Source organism: Pimephales promelas, chromosome 16 (genome assembly GCF_988280905.1).
Source record: "Pimephales promelas chromosome 16, fPimPro1.hap1.1, whole genome shotgun sequence".
NCBI lineage: Eukaryota > Metazoa > Chordata > Actinopteri > Cypriniformes > Leuciscidae > Pimephales > Pimephales promelas.
Window position 1 is genome coordinate 22,918,726 of NC_142784.1, and position 15,462 is coordinate 22,934,187.

The following is a 15,462-nucleotide window of genomic DNA, read 5'->3' on the forward strand; positions in this document are numbered from 1 at the left end:
TTCCTGTGCCTGATGTAGAGTTTTTTTCCTCCCTTCCTTGAGTAACCTGCGTAAAAACATCGCTGAGCGTAGTCTGCGCTGGGATCTTGTCGGGGTCCTCGGTACCACCACCCTGAAACATGGATAATCCATTCTGACTGCTAGACTAGAGCGGCCGTGTGCTTGAAATCGCTCGTTCGGGGCCACGCCCACACTGAGCTCCTGATCCTAGGGCAGGCAGGCAGAGTGCAAAATGGCGCACAGCTGTCGGTGGCGGTTCCCTGCTCGGCCCGGAGGGAGCAGCAGCTCGGGCACCGGGAAGAAAGCGGGCCGAATTCGAGTCAATGCTTCCCTCCTAAACAGCGCGGGGACTAATCTGACCGCGAACGGGCTCGGGCCCGGTTTCGACGCTGCGTTGCAAGTGTCCGCTGCCATCAGCAGCAACCTGCAGAAATTTCGGGATGTTTTGGGGGAGTCGAGCGGCTCCAGCAGCGGGGAGGTAAGCGGGACCCAGGCTAAAGCGTTAGCCTCATTCACGATGAATAAGGAATTACAAATAACTCCGCGGCTGTGTAACGTTAGCAGCTCTAACTTGCTCAGAGAAGAGGAGAGTGAGTGAGAGAGTGAGTGAGCTAGTTATTTTGCTGCGCAGCAGACACATGCCTCCATCCATGTGCTGTTTTTCTCACTATGGGACCACTGACAGGCTAAACTGCTAGCTAGCCCACATCAAAACACGCACCTATTCAAAACTAATGACTGATGTTGCTGTGCCTTTGTAGTCTATCTATGTGTCTATGTGGAGGCGATCGGGCATCATATTTCGGGACTCTGAAGAGTTTACTGCCATTTTTGACAGGATGGAGATGCGAAGCCAGATAACTGTAGACTGCTCTGGGCTTAACTTCAGTTTTACTCGGAGTCTCGTGCGTTTCATGTGACACAGCTATTTGAATTGAAACACCTTGAAAGCACTTTTTAAGACAGTTTAACGTCCAGCTTCTGCCATTAAATCAAGTCCAAGAACGCTTAAAGACACATCAAGGAAGGATGAGGTTTACAGATATTAAGCACCTTTCAGTTACTCTGGTCATTTTAAACTGTTTTTTTTTTCATCTCAAAAAGAGATTAAATGACATTTGATGACTCGATATTGGACTTCCAAGTTAGCTCACTGTGTAACGTTATCTCACCAAAAGACTGGTGGTGTATAACGTTAACGGAATTTCATATTTTAAAGAAATAAACTGGTAAGGGTGTTTCAATAAGCATAAACGAGCAGATTTTTTTAGCAGGACTGAACACCCTGTGGCAGTTGGTTGTTGTTGTCTGAGCATTTAGCGATAGCTCGCAGAGTGCATGTATCCCAGCTGTGTTAGTTAAACTTCAGTTTAAAGTGTTGGCGTTGACGAAAGGGTAGATTGAGCTCAGAATATGTAATGTTCTGTTGCTAAAACTACTGTGGCCGTGCATGTGTGCACTTCTGATATTATTTTGCCCAGCTATAACGTTGCATTGCCCTCTAGCTTGGGTTCAGAAATGGATGATGCTAGTAGCAGTAAACAGTGTTGCTATACAAATATGCAGCATCGTGTGTTTTTGTAGCGAAGGGTGGGTCATATATTCACACATTGTTTATTTAGTTGCAAAAGTTTGCCAGGTGTAATTTTAAACCTCCCCTGTTTGATCTCCTTCACCCTCGAGAGGAGGCTGGCTAACGCGTTAGCCTGTTAGCATCCACTGATGCACAGGAAAATGGGAGGTGGACATGTTTTTTTCCCTCTCAGATATTGCGTAGTAGCAGTACGCATTCGGAAAAAAATTTCATTTCTAACCAGAATCAAGTGATTCCTGTGCAAAACCTCACCGAGGCTACAAGGACCATATGTTTAATCAAAGACACGGTAAGTGCGGTGTTTTGAGCGGTGCAAACGGCTGCTGCAATAAAAGAGTGTATGACGGAGGTTGTTATGTGTGGGGGTGTGTACTGTGACAAACTACCATCTTCCTTTCTCAGTAGTAGAGCGCTGCGCATCGGAAACGCGGGGAGATCGAAACGAGAGCAAGCTGAACCATAGCGAGCTTGATTTTATGTTTCGCCCACTGGACATTTTTGCTTTTGAAAACGTCCCGTGGATTTATTATTAGACATGATGTCTTAAGGCGTGTTTATAAATAAAGTCTACTCACCATATTTAATTAATCTCATATATAACATTTTTTTTTAAATAAAATATTTAGTTCTTGTACTTTTTTTGGTACATAATGTTGTGGTTTGTTTGCCATGTAAATCACTCAGTTTCAATGTCTACCGTTATTTGTTTATAATTGTACATGTATGTAAATAGTCACCATTAAATCAAAACATACCTATTTTTCCATATAGTTATTTGGGTCTCATTGTTAAAATGTGTGTTATTGAAAACAATTGTTTTTACAGGCTTTACTAATGCTTTAATTAAGGCGCTAGGCTAATTATTGTAATAGCTTGCTCCACCTCTAAAACAACTTTTTTGTCTCATGATGTCACTTAGGCCATGCAGGCTATTGAATAATGCTAACCAGTAGATAACATTGACTATTAAAGGAACATTGTTTTGTTTTTTTCTTTTTCATTGAATATCCTGATTCATTCATAAATATGCCTCAGTTAGATGTGAACAAGTTTGTGAATGTCAGTGTATGTTGACTTTAAGAAATGACTGTAAGAATAGCAACCAAACCATACTTTTTTGTGTGTGTGTACTTTGTTGCAGTTCAGTATGCTTTAATACACAATTGGAGCCTTTTTGAAGAGTGCTCAATTAAAACACGAATCCATTTGTGAAACGTATATAGTGTATACAAGCCAGACAGACGGCTAAAATCCCAGCGGAGCTCGCAGCTCATGCAAGCTGCGGACACAGCATTGTAGTTTCATTCAGAGGGGATGTTGTGCCTGGGTAGGATTGTTCTGGTTCATCGCAGCCCGCTGAGCTCACAGAGCAGCCCTAGGCCAGTAGCGTGCTCAGTAAACAGAAGCACGCCGCCCCTCCTTCCCATCAGACACAAATCCAACAGCACGGGCCCACAGGGCCCCCAATAGGATTTCACTTCTGATGGCTGCCTTTTAGACTACATCATTAACCCATTTGGACGGCTTAAAATGTTTACATAGAGGTAAATACGTCTGCGTGATTTTCGTGCAGCGTCAGAAATCGCAGCTTGCTTTCCCTTTGATCTTCCGAACCATATTTTCGTCTAAATCTGAAGTGCAAATACAAGACTGTGGCTGTTTGCTAGACAACTGTTACTTTCAGGAGGTGTCCTGTTTAAGTCTCCATTCATCGGTTTCTTTGTGTGGGACGCCATTTGGCTTGCCTTTTAATGTCCAGAGTAAAGCCCCGCTTACAGAAGCAGAATGAGGATCAATATCAAGGCCTCGTACAAAAGTGCATTTGAATGGATACAGCAAATGAATGCTTTGCTCCGCTGCTTTCTAATGAATGGCGTGGCCTATACGGAGGGAAGAAGTCCAGCAGGTGTTTGGCCTATTTATCTGGAGAGGGCCCTGTCCCCTAGACAGCGTGTGGATCATAGCAGGAAGCTTTGTGTCTGCTTTTATTCCAGCCTTTATGGAGTGCAGGCAGCTGAAAGAGCACAGACGTGGATATCAAAGGGTGAAGAGCAAGCCCTCCTCCCCCTGGGACAGCGCTGGGAGGGAATTAGACACAGGCCGTCCCATCCATGGCTTTATTCTGCTTTTGTAGGCGGGCAGAGGGGGTTTCGTCCTCGCTTTTTGCTCTGGGTGGGGGGGAGCAGGGGCAGCCATTGAATGCATGGAGCAGTTCTCTCCAAATTTATGTCCCTCATTACACCTTGCAAGAGGCACATTTGTTTTTATCTTAAAGCCACTGCTCCTCATTAGCGTGGGTGTGAGGTGTTGGAACATGTTGTTTCAGAAACTCAGTTCTGGGTGCTTTGAATGTGGGTGCATGAGCAACATCAGATCAGAGCATTAAATCTGCATCTCATGAAGGGAAATTTCTCCTGATGCCTTTTGTGTTTTGAAAGTATTTTGAGAGGCTTGAATAATCGTCTCTTGCAAACTAACTGGGTTCCCCCGCCAGTTTCGTTTTTTAGAAGGGGGTTTTGAAACAACCTGAACTATTTCTCATATGTGACCATGTAGAGGGCACTTTTTTTCTTTCGTTCTTTTTTCTGATATGTTCAGACATGTTTTTTTTTTTTTGTTGCTATGAGTTGTCCTGGGTTTGTCCATTTTAGCCGTAAGCTGGGAATGCCATCAGTCTGACCCCAATTTAATGTTTCGTGCATTGCATTTATCTTTAATGCTGGCATTTGAGAGAATCTGATGGCTCAGCACAGTTGTCAAAACTTCTCATTGTTTAGAAAATTGTGATTCAGTGAATTTATGAAAGGCCTACTATAACATATCCCCAGGCTTAGAGATGATAATCAGTTACATATCTTGATGTGGATATGTTGGCTTACTGTGATTACAGTGTGTGTGTGTGTGTGTGTGTGTGTGTTTTGGTATCATTGGCCACACACACAGTAGTGCAATTATGTCCCGCTCTGGGGAGGGAGAGTTGCCAGGTTGCAGTGTGTTTGCCAGTTTATGCCCAGTTTCTTAAGCGAACTGTAGATGCCATGTTGAGCAACTTTCCTGGGTTTGTGACCATCTGCTCAGAACAGGATGTAATGAGTTTATGTAAACACATAGTTTATGTCTTGTTTGCTTACCTTTCATTTATGGGAATTTCAAAGTGGCACAAACAAGTGCTTTTATCTGCTCTTTTTAGAAGGGAGATTTGATCCTGTCCTGTTACTTTGCATATTCACGTGTTTGGTGTTTTGATGATCATTTTTTTCACAACTCGACATTCTTAAAACCCAGTTGCTAAACCTAAAGCGTTTTTAAAATATATCCAAGCAGCATCAGCATCAGACATTTTTATAATGACTTTTAACCAGCTGTTTTCAAAGTGATTTAATAACTTCTATTTAAAATTAAAATAAAACATTTATTATTTTTAAGTATTATTTTCTAGTAGCACTTTACTACTATTATTATTTATTATTGTTTGTTTTTCTTTCAAATAAATGCAGCTTTGTGTGAATTTATGTAATGTAAATACATTCATATTTTTTATACATGGCTTAAAGGTACAATATGCAAGATTACAATATACAATACGCTTCGTATCTCCAGAGCCCGGTCCGCTTGTCCGGGACAAATCCAATTTTGAAGGACAAGTAAAAGAGTATTTTACTTGCCCGAACGGACAAGTAGCCTGATTTGAACATCAATAACAAACAAAAAATAATAACTAGGGAATCACTTAACCGAGAGAATGATTCTGATTTTGTTGCGATCGATTGTGGATAATGAATGTAGAATTAGCCTACTGACGGTGAGGTTGCACTGTTGACGCTTGCGCAGCCTCTCGAGGAGAAATCTACACACATGAGCGCAGCACACACACACACACACTCAGTTAAGAACATAGTGCCTGTAAAACATCTAAATGTGTAGTTTCTATATTTTAACATATGTGTTAAGAAACCTCAATTATTTTTCCTGAATACCATCACGATTGAAAATGTGACATTGATTTCCTACAACAGTTCAATAAACAATAACATTTTAGTCACTTACATTTGAGATCCAATATTGGCTGTTTTTGTTTTTTGACAAATCACAGCAGAACCACGGCGAATCTCACAGGAACACTCATCCTGTTTTCATTACTGAATGATTCAGCATTCTGAACGAATCGGTTGAGTCAAAGATTCAATGACCCATCTCATTCTTGAATGAATCAACCGTTTAAAAGAATTATTTGAATTATTGAATCAATGACTCACTCATTAATACGGCCGCCTGCCGCCACCTATTGGTGGTTTAGTGTTATGTTTATAAGTAGCCTAGTATCTTTCCAATGTTTCTTACTGCCACTGAGGAAAAAAAAATTCTCCTACCGACCCATGACCTCAACTGACAAACAACCGGAACCAAACTTTTTTTTTATTAGGCCCTGCTCACAAGCCCCGTTTCCTTGGTTAAAATCGCAATTTTCTCACGATTTACAAATAGTTGGAAAAATTTGGGATATTGCAAGTAATCAACTAAACAAAATATGTAACATTGGCCTAGTGATTTTTGGATATTTTACTGCAAAAATCCTGCATATTGTACCTTTAAGTGTCCAAATTCTTATTGGTTTCCCTTTTCCCCCCATTTTTTTTTTCTTTTGGCTTATAGTTCTTTTTCTTTACTGTTTGGGTAATAATAACACTAATGAAGAAGGTAGAGAATAACAAACAAGTGTTTTTGTGTCACCCTCTCCACCACCACTATCTCTCCTCCCCCATCCTGCACTGGCAGCAGGTGCTCGGGCGCCTTGGCCGAGCCGAGTGTCACTTTCTCGAGCCCAGTATCACCGTTCCCCCCTCCGTCTCAGCCGTGGGTGTTAATTGAGCAGCTCCGTCAGAGCGGATAGTCAGAGAACTTGTAGTGTGTGGGTGGGTTGTTTAGATTAGCTTTTCATGTGCTTGTCGTCCACCAAACCTTTTCATCTTGCTGCATCTTCGCTCCATGCCTTTATGGTCCGAATGATGCTCTGTACCCTCTTTCTCCCACCCTCCGTCCCTCCTCCCTTTCCTCTTGTCTAGAGATGTTGTTTACATCTTGCAGTGTGCCTTGCGCACAAGGTGGAGGAGGGTGTGTGTGTGCTCACCCGTGTGTGTGTGTGAGCATGCTTTTGAGTGCCCGAGGCAGAGTCGTGCTGTCATTGAGAGCTACTCATGATGTCACACTGACTTTGAGCTCCATTGCTCGCAGCTCTCTAGTACTCTATCACCTTTGGCTCAACAGTAAAGCTGCAATGAAGTCATCGAGCTCTGAGAGCCTGCATCCAAAAGAGCTGGAGGAAATAAATGATCAATAAATGTTAACTGTGAACGTTATCTCTGGAGAGTTGTGCATTATTACAGCTTTATCTGAATCAGGTTTTCATTTTCACCCATTGAAAAATCTCTAAGATGATCATAAAAAAATCTCTAAGATGATCTGTTAACACTGATCATCTAATAACGCACACTCATTTAATTTTGGTCTGCTTCCCATAAGAAATTTGTCACCATATGTTGAAATTAAAGCTGAATGGGAATTTGTTAGTGAGATTAGACTTGTATGTGTGCAGTCTCCGGCGGCATCTGTTCTACAAACTGGACCGAAGGGAATTTAGCTGCAGCCCCACATGCTGCTATAAATAAAGAATATGAAATGAAATGCCCCCCAAGGCTTGAAAATCAACACAATAGGCTGTTTAAGAAACTTGCAGACATTAATCATCTTTTGAGAGGTTGGGCCTAGTACATAGCGAAATGATGTCAGTGCTTGTTCAATGTAATGAAGACCCATTTACTCTCTGTAATAGTAGTAGCAGTGCTGTAACGTAGCAAACTATAAGCAAATGGTTAAACACAGGGCCACAGTTGCGGTAAAGGAATTTCCCTTGCAGTGATTTTGAGTTGCACAATATCTCTATCATGCGATATCACAATTTTTTTTTCTGTATAAATAAATGACGATGTGGTCAGCAAGCAAATGAGATTCAAAAACAAAACAGGTTAATTAGCATAATACAAGCACTGAATGAACACACAGGTGAATAACACAAACAACAACACCGAAAGAGAACTGACCAAGAGACAGAGTCATTAAACCTTTCATTTATTAATGAAACGAACGATATGTTGAAAGTATTTTATATTTACAAGACTCAACCAATGACCAATATGTCGCTGGGGTAATGCTGAAAGGCTTAGTCCAACCAAAAATGAAAATTATGTCATAAATGCCTCACCCTCATGCCATTCCAAGCCCATAAGACCTCCACTCCGTTCATCTTCGGAACACCTTTTAAGATATTTTAGATTAGTCTGAGAGATTTCTGTCCCTCCTTTGGAAATGTATTTACGCTATACTGTCCTTATCCAAAAAGGAAATACAGACATTATCAAAGTATTCCATGTGACATCAGTGGGTTAGTTAGAATGTTTTCAAGCACCGAAAATACATTTTGGTCAAATTTATTTGAACCCGAATACACGGACACACCAGGTCCAGAACACGTCAGCAGTGCCTTACTTCATCAGCATCACTGAACGCAGGAAGAGAACACAATGCTGAATAAAGTCATAGTTTTTGTTATTTAGGTCCAAAATATTTTTCCGATGCTTCAAAACGTTCTAACTAACCCACTGATGTCGCATGGACTACTTTGATGTCTTTATTTCCTTTCTGGACAAGGACGGTATACCGTACATTCATTTCCAAAGGAGGGACCGAACACTCTCAGACTAAATCTAAAATATCTTAAACTATGGACTTGGAACGACATGAGGGTGAGTCATTAATGACGGGATCATTTTTTGGGTGAACTAACCCTTTAAGCTGATGCTTCACTTCATAGAGATCAGTGGCATTGATGCATTGTCCAGTGCTGAGACAATGCATCACTGTATTACAATCACTTGCACACTCTATTCTGATGGTTGGTTGAAATCATATTTATTAATTAAATGTATTCATTTCCATATTAATACAATTTTCTATATGTTTTTTCTCTTTCTGTTGTGCATAAATTCATCCTCTTCAGACCACCAGTGCTACAGCCATACACATGCGGATAGGCGTGTTTTGGCCATTTTTATGAGCGTTGAAATTAGCAGGTTTAAAATGTGTCTTGTAAACTCCTTTTTTTTTTCCATTTAATTCCTCTCCATCTAGCTGTTTTTTTTATGCAAAAACCCATCTGATTTAAATTCTGTCCTTTCTCAAATACCTGCCTGGTTAATTGCTTGATGATTTTCAAAACATAATTTTTCTTCTATTTTAGAAGTAGTAGTAACTGGGAATTCCTTTTGATGTGCTCCCAGTTTCAGTTCGGCCCATAAAATCCTTTTAAATGGTCTGATTTGTAGAACTCTCCTCTACACATACAGACAATTAGAGTACATATGAGTTTTATCTCAGTGTGTGTCCTTGTGAGTACAACTTAATTCACACCAAGGACACTTCAATGACTGAGACAGTTTTATCACAACGTAAAACACAGGGTGCCCAGCTGCAGAGCAGACAGTAATTACAGTAATCATCTGCACTGTAAGCCTGTTGAAAAATCTGATAAATGTCGGAACTGTAGCGGACTTGAAGGGATGTGGAGTGTTTAAGTTGACTCAAAAATGGAATTGGAATTATGGCTTACCTAAAATGTTGTGACAGAATTAGACCAGAAAGGCAAGAGCCCAAATGGACCTTGTAATCAGCATTCCTCTCTGTATCCCTCATGTCAGGTGTGAGATAAGCACTGGGCTATCATAAAAGCCTGGAGCTTTATTAAATCCTATCATAGGACGTCTGCAAAGCTTAGCCTGTTTGATTGACAGAGGTGGAGCTGTTGTCAGGAGATACGGCCATTGCAACAGATGTCACTCCTAACAGTGAGTGATGTCATGCAGCCCAGTGACAGTATCTCCTAAGGATACCCAAGTGGAATAGGTTGAACTAGTCATATCTCAGTAGGATGTGTATCACAGATGTGGTTGTTACTTTGTCAAGTTGTCTGAAGTTGGTTTGCCTACTTTTTATCGATTTGTAGTCTGTTGTTTTGGGCAACCCGACAAATGGATGCCAGGCTGAAAATTTGTTTCATTTAGGGTTAGGATTTCTGGATTTGGATGAATTGTCTCTTAATTCTTTAAGGTCATGGAGCTTGATCTATCGATGACAGGTTCATTTAATGCATTATTGCATTTTTATACACTAGATGTGGTTTTTAATGAATGGTGGTTAAACAAATGATTGAAATACTTTCAAACTAATTTTTCAAACAACATATGCTAACATAATAAGTGGTCTCTTGCCATTTTCTCAGTCATGAACTCTTTAGTTGAAATGAGTTGAATCAGTTGAATTGAATTTAGTTGAATATTTGGGTTAAGTCTCAAACTGACGCCCCTGAACCACGGAGTACATTGAATATTTTTTTGTTTTGTTTTCAATTTTCTTTTCTTTAGGAGGAATTTGGAGGCTTTACCACAGTCAGTGACAACAGAAGAATACAAAGCCCAGGAAGGACGTCAATAGGTAAAATATCTCTTACATCTCTTAATTGTGTATTCTTTAGGGGTGTAAGGATACACATGTTATGAAGCATCGGTGTTTACTTGCAGTATATGTGTTGTAATCTTTACATCATTTAAAGCCATTGTGCCTCTTTAGAAGACTTGGATTTGGATTAGACCACTCGATTGATTATTAAGGCTTAGACATTTTTTGGATCTTAAGTTTTAGAGGAATTGACTTTAAATAGAGGGATACAAATCTCAGGTTTCATAAAAAAAGTTTCAGAATTAACATTTCTTGAATTTGGTGAATTATACCATAAAAATAGTAAATGCTACAATTTGAGCCTTGGATAAAACTAACGTTATATATCGCAAATCATATTGTTTATATGAACAATATGTATTGTCGCATTTTTAAATTGCAGTATCTAAATCTAACAAAATTTATTATTACACCCCTAGTATTTTTTCTCCAAGAGTGTTGTAAAATAATTTTAATTAAAAAAAAAAAGTAATTGGGACCTCCTATGGTCTAACTTGTTATTTTGCTCAATTGTAATTGAGATGCATTTAAGTGTAAAGAAATACTGTGCTTGTTAATGGAGTGCTTTTCTTTCTGTCAGGTCCAGTTACACCGGAAAAGAAGCCCAGAGGACGTCCTCCTAGGTCTCTAGCTGCACAAAGGTTTGGCACTGGTGTTGAGACAGCTCCTTTGCCTGTCACCACAGCTCCTACAGAGAAGGTAAAACGACCACCAGGGAGGCCTCCTGGCACTGGAGAGAAGAAAAGAGGCCGCCCTCCTGCTTCTGCCAGCCAGAGGAGTTGGCAACAGAGTGGCCATGCACTGCCTGAAGATGGTAATGACACCGCATTGGAGTGCAGCTCCAGTCCTGCACATCGCAAGGATGGTGTGGAGGACGAAGACAAGGAGAAAAGGCAAACTCCGCTTGGGTCTGGGCACCATCAAGGTTCTGAGGCTAAGCTTCTCAAAATCAGCCGAGAGTCCAAGATGTCCAAACCAAAAAGACTGCGGGATGTCAAACTGAGCCCTCTGAAGTCTAAGCTGAAGGCCATTGTGAAGAAGAGTGTCCCAGTTCCTGGTGTGCAAAGACGGAGACGGGGTAGGCCGCCTTCTGCTGAGCGCCTCAAAGCTGAGGCTGCTGCTGCTGCTGCTCAGGCTGCTAACGCCGCCTCGGTCCTAGAGATGTCTACCGCAGCATCTGGGACTGCCAAACATAAGGCCTTCAGGGTTCGTCGGGAACAAGATTTGGGTGCCTGCTCTCCACAAGATCTTAAGCTAAGGGCTTCTCATCCTGCTGATGAACGCACTAGCCCAGATCCCCATGACTCCTCTACAACAGTCAACCCAATGTCTCCAACTAAACTCGGGAGGCCGTTAGGGTTACGTCAAAGCCCTCGCCATATCAAACCTGTGCGGGTCGTCCCTCCCTCCAAACGCACTGATGCCACTATTGCAAAGCAGCTGCTGCAGCGGGCAAAGAAAGGGGCCCAGAAAAAGAAACTATTGGCAAAAGAAGCGATTGGCACCCAGGGAACTGCTAATCCTGAGGTTGGGAAGCACAGGAGGCGAACACAGCTAACAAACATAAGGCAGTTTATCATGCCTGTTGTGAGCACAGTGTCCTTGCGCATCATAAAGACTCCAAAACGGTTTATCGAGGATGAAGGCAGTTTCAGTTCTCCACCATCACACATGAAAATTGCTCGATTGGACACAGCAGCATCTGCCCCAGCACCTCAGCCCATAGCATCATCCTCCCCAGCTCTGGTTTCCACAGCTCCCGTCACAAGTGGAACCACTGCCACACCTGGGGCAGGCCCTGCTGTTGACTCTCTCCTTCCTCCACCACCTCCTGTCCCAACTGGCAGTGCCACTGCCATTGCAGCTAGTCTCCTTAGCAGCTGCAACAATAGCACTAGTAATGGGCGCTTCAGTAGCAGTGCTGCATCCTGTGGCTCCAGCGCTGTTTCACAGCATTCCTCTCAGCTCTCTTCTGGTGAGTCGTCTCGCTCCAGCAGCCCTAGTCTTGATGACTCCTCCTGTGATTCCCAGGCCTCTGAGGGCACCCAGGCCCTTTCGGAAGAGGGCGATCATTCCCCTGCCTCTCAGGGAGAGACTGAGGCCAGCATGCACCACACCTCGCACCCACCCTCCCCACCGTCAGAGCCGGAGCCAGACCATGTAGTGTTGATGGAGCACAGCAGACGGGGTCGTAAAGCTCAGAGTCATCGGAGGGGTGCTTTAGTGGCACGTGGTAGGGGCAGCCTGATTGGTGGAAGGAAACAGGTCACCATCAGCCCAGCCCCAGGGGTTTCACAAGCTGGATCTCAACAAGCCTCTTCCACTGCATCGTTGTCCTCTTCCCCACCACCGCCTCCTCTTCTCAGCCCTTCTCAGCCTCCCCAGGCAGCTTCATCCAATGCATCTGAGCATCACTCCCATTCTCCGTGGATGATGTCACATTCCATTGCCCCTTTTCTGCCCACCCCTCCAATACTTTCCAGCTCTCATGACAAGCGTCGCTCCATACTACGAGAGCCCACTTTCCGCTGGACGTCTTTGTCATGCGCAGAAAATAAGTACTTCTCCTCTGCCAAATATGCAAAGGAGGGCCTTATCCGCAAGCCCACTTTCGACAACTTTCGTCCTCCTCCACTGACTGCTGAAGATGTGGGACTCATGCCACCAGGGCCTGGTGGAGGTGGCGTTGCACCAGGAGGATTCCCAGCACCTAGTGGCGCAGCTGGGACAGGTACCAGACTTTTCTCCCCCCTGCATCATCCTCACCACAATCACCACCAGCATCCCTCATCACGGATTGAAACGCCACACCAAAAGCGTAGCCCACTACTACGTCCCCCTTTCTTCACTCCGAGTCCGGCTCATTCCCGCATCTTTGAGTCTGTCACCCTCCCATCCTCCTCAGGGAGCAGCCCTGGTTCTCTGTCTCCCCTTCAGGTCTCACCAACGTCAAACAAAAAGAGAAAGGGGTCTAGATTCTCACGTGGACAACCCAGGTCACCTTCACACTCAATGACTACCAGGAGCAGTCAGTCAGGAGTTCAAACAGGGAAGGCCTCTGAACAATCCATGATTAGCAGTTCTGTTCCAATAAGCGTGACTGGAAATTCGAGCCCATTGCCTGGAGTCGCAGTCAGTGCACTTGCAGCCAGTGCCTTAACTCAAGCTTCTTTCAGTGGCTTCCCCTCTGGCACTATTGGTCTTACAAGCCACGGAGTTTCCGATGGACGGCGAGCAGCAGGAGGCCTCGGTGTGAGTGGGAGTTCTGGTTCATCTTCACAGCTCTTCCCACTTTTTACCCCCAGTCCTCAAGGATCAGGTGGGGGTACTGGAAAAGCAGGAAGAGACCGGAGCGTTTCTGCTACTAGAGACACAGGTACAAAGGACAAGGACAGGGAGATGAGTAGAGAGCGTGAAAAGGAAAACAAAAGAGACGCAAGGAAAGACTGGGATAAAAGAGGGAAAAGCCTCCCATCAGAGACTTCCCCCAGTTCTACATCCAGCCTATTTGTGGTGGAGGCCAGGGACATTGAAGAATCTCGAACCCATAAAAGGACAGCAGGTCGAAAGAAGTCAGTCACAGTTGACACTGGTGCAGAGGCCTCCCCAAGCGACTCTGCAGCAATTCAACCTGTCGGGGCCTTGTCATCCAAGGGTCGTCTGGCCAAAAAAGGCAGACCTTCAGAGAAGATTATTGAAGAGGAGGGAGTAGAGAGGGAGAAAGACAAGGAGAAATTGAGTGCTCTCACCCAAGCAGGACAGATGGGAAAACCCCCTGCAACCACATCTCTGGGCTCCGTGTTAGCTCGTGCTGAGAAACAGCCAGTCACAGACAGGCGCGTTGCAGGACTGCTGCAAAAAGCTAAAGCTCAGCTTAATAAGTTAGAGAAGAGAGATTTACAACCTGCAGATCAACCCAAATTGCCGGTATGTCCTGTCTTTTGTTTGCCTTTTCTTTGGAAAATGTTCCTAGGTTGTTTTTCCTAAATGCACAAAAGGCCATTTCCATTTGTTTGTCCTGTTCAGGGTCAAGAGAGTGACTCCTCTGAGACATCAGTCCGTGGTCCACGCATTAAGCATGTGTGTCGTCGTGCAGCTGTAGCTCTGGGTCGCAATCGTGCTGTGTTCCCAGATGATATGCCTACCCTTAGTGCCTTGCCATGGGAGGAGAGAGAAAAGATCTTGTCTTCCATGGGAAATGATGGTGAGAAAACATCTTAGAACTGGTTTGATTTTGTTGAAAAAGTGACAGTTTTTAAATCTTTAATGGTATACTTGAATAGACAAATCATCAGTGGCGGGATCAGAGGAGGCGGAGCCACCCACACCTCCTATTAAGCCAGTAACGAGACAGAAAACAGTCCACGAGGCCCCACCCAGAAAGGGCCGGCGCTCTCGACGCTGCGGGCAGTGTCCAGGCTGCCAAGTCCCAAATGACTGTGGGGTGTGCACCAACTGCCTGGATAAGCCCAAATTTGGGGGGCGCAATATTAAAAAGCAGTGTTGCAAGTGAGTGTGAAATTTTGTTATGAATATAGTAAATTCTGTGTCTCTGAACCTTTGCACCTTAAAATTGCCTGTAAACATTTGTTTGTGTCATCACAGAGTACGGAAGTGTCAGAACTTGCAGTGGATGCCATCAAAGTTTCTTCAGAAGCAGGCAAAAGGTCAGTTTTTATCACAAAACCTTATTATAAGCCAGAGATGCTCTTATATTTCAATTAATTGTCTGCTTGCATTGACTTTAGGTAAAAAGGACAAGAGGAGGAATAAATTGACTGAAAAAAAGGAGTCCCATCACAAATCCCAGTGTTCTGAATCAAGCCCCAAGCCAGGCCCCCCTCCAAAGGATGACCCTCCCCATAAGAAAAGTGAAACTCCACCACCTGCACAGGGAGAGGACAAACAAAAGCAGACACAACCTTCATCACCATCTTCACCAGCTTCCTCCCCAAAGGACCTTCTGCTCTCTAGTGCATCTGACGACCCCAAGCAATCTCAGACCCCTTTAAGCTCAGCCTTTAGAAAGGAACGGAAGCAGCAGCCCAGTTTTTCACCCACCTCCCTGCATGCTGCTCCATCTTCCCCACCAGCACAGTCCTTGCAGCAGCAAAGCCAAATGCCAGCAAAAAAGGAAGGTCTTGCAAAGTCCCAGCCCACTGAGCCCAAGAAGAAATCTCAGCCACAAAGTCAACCCAGCTCTGCAACAGACACAGGTAATGATATGAGGATATTTACTGTTGCTAACTTAATACAGAGTGTGTCCATTCCTGCTCCTGGAAAGTCACCTTCCTGCTGAC

General features: G+C 43.7%; 1 protein-coding gene across 2 annotated transcripts in view; it reads left to right on the forward strand.

The window, feature by feature from the left end:
* The first annotated feature begins 157 nt into the window (after window positions 1-157).
* kmt2a (lysine (K)-specific methyltransferase 2A) overlaps window positions 158-15,462 on the forward strand; it is a 32,819-nt gene continuing 17,514 nt past the window's right edge. Inside the window, exons 1-7 of one of the 2 annotated variants that reach the window (XM_039670515.2) lie at window positions 158-478; window positions 10,069-10,138; window positions 10,743-14,089; window positions 14,189-14,366; window positions 14,446-14,671; window positions 14,768-14,829; window positions 14,911-15,378. In XM_039670515.2, coding sequence (XP_039526449.2) covers window positions 233-478; window positions 10,069-10,138; window positions 10,743-14,089; window positions 14,189-14,366; window positions 14,446-14,671; window positions 14,768-14,829; window positions 14,911-15,378 — 4,597 coding nt within the window. In that variant the 5' untranslated portion in view covers window positions 158-232. The remainder of the gene's footprint in view (window positions 479-10,068; window positions 10,139-10,742; window positions 14,090-14,188; window positions 14,367-14,445; window positions 14,672-14,767; window positions 14,830-14,910; window positions 15,379-15,462) is intronic. The other variant, XM_039670514.2, reaches the window with a different exon arrangement.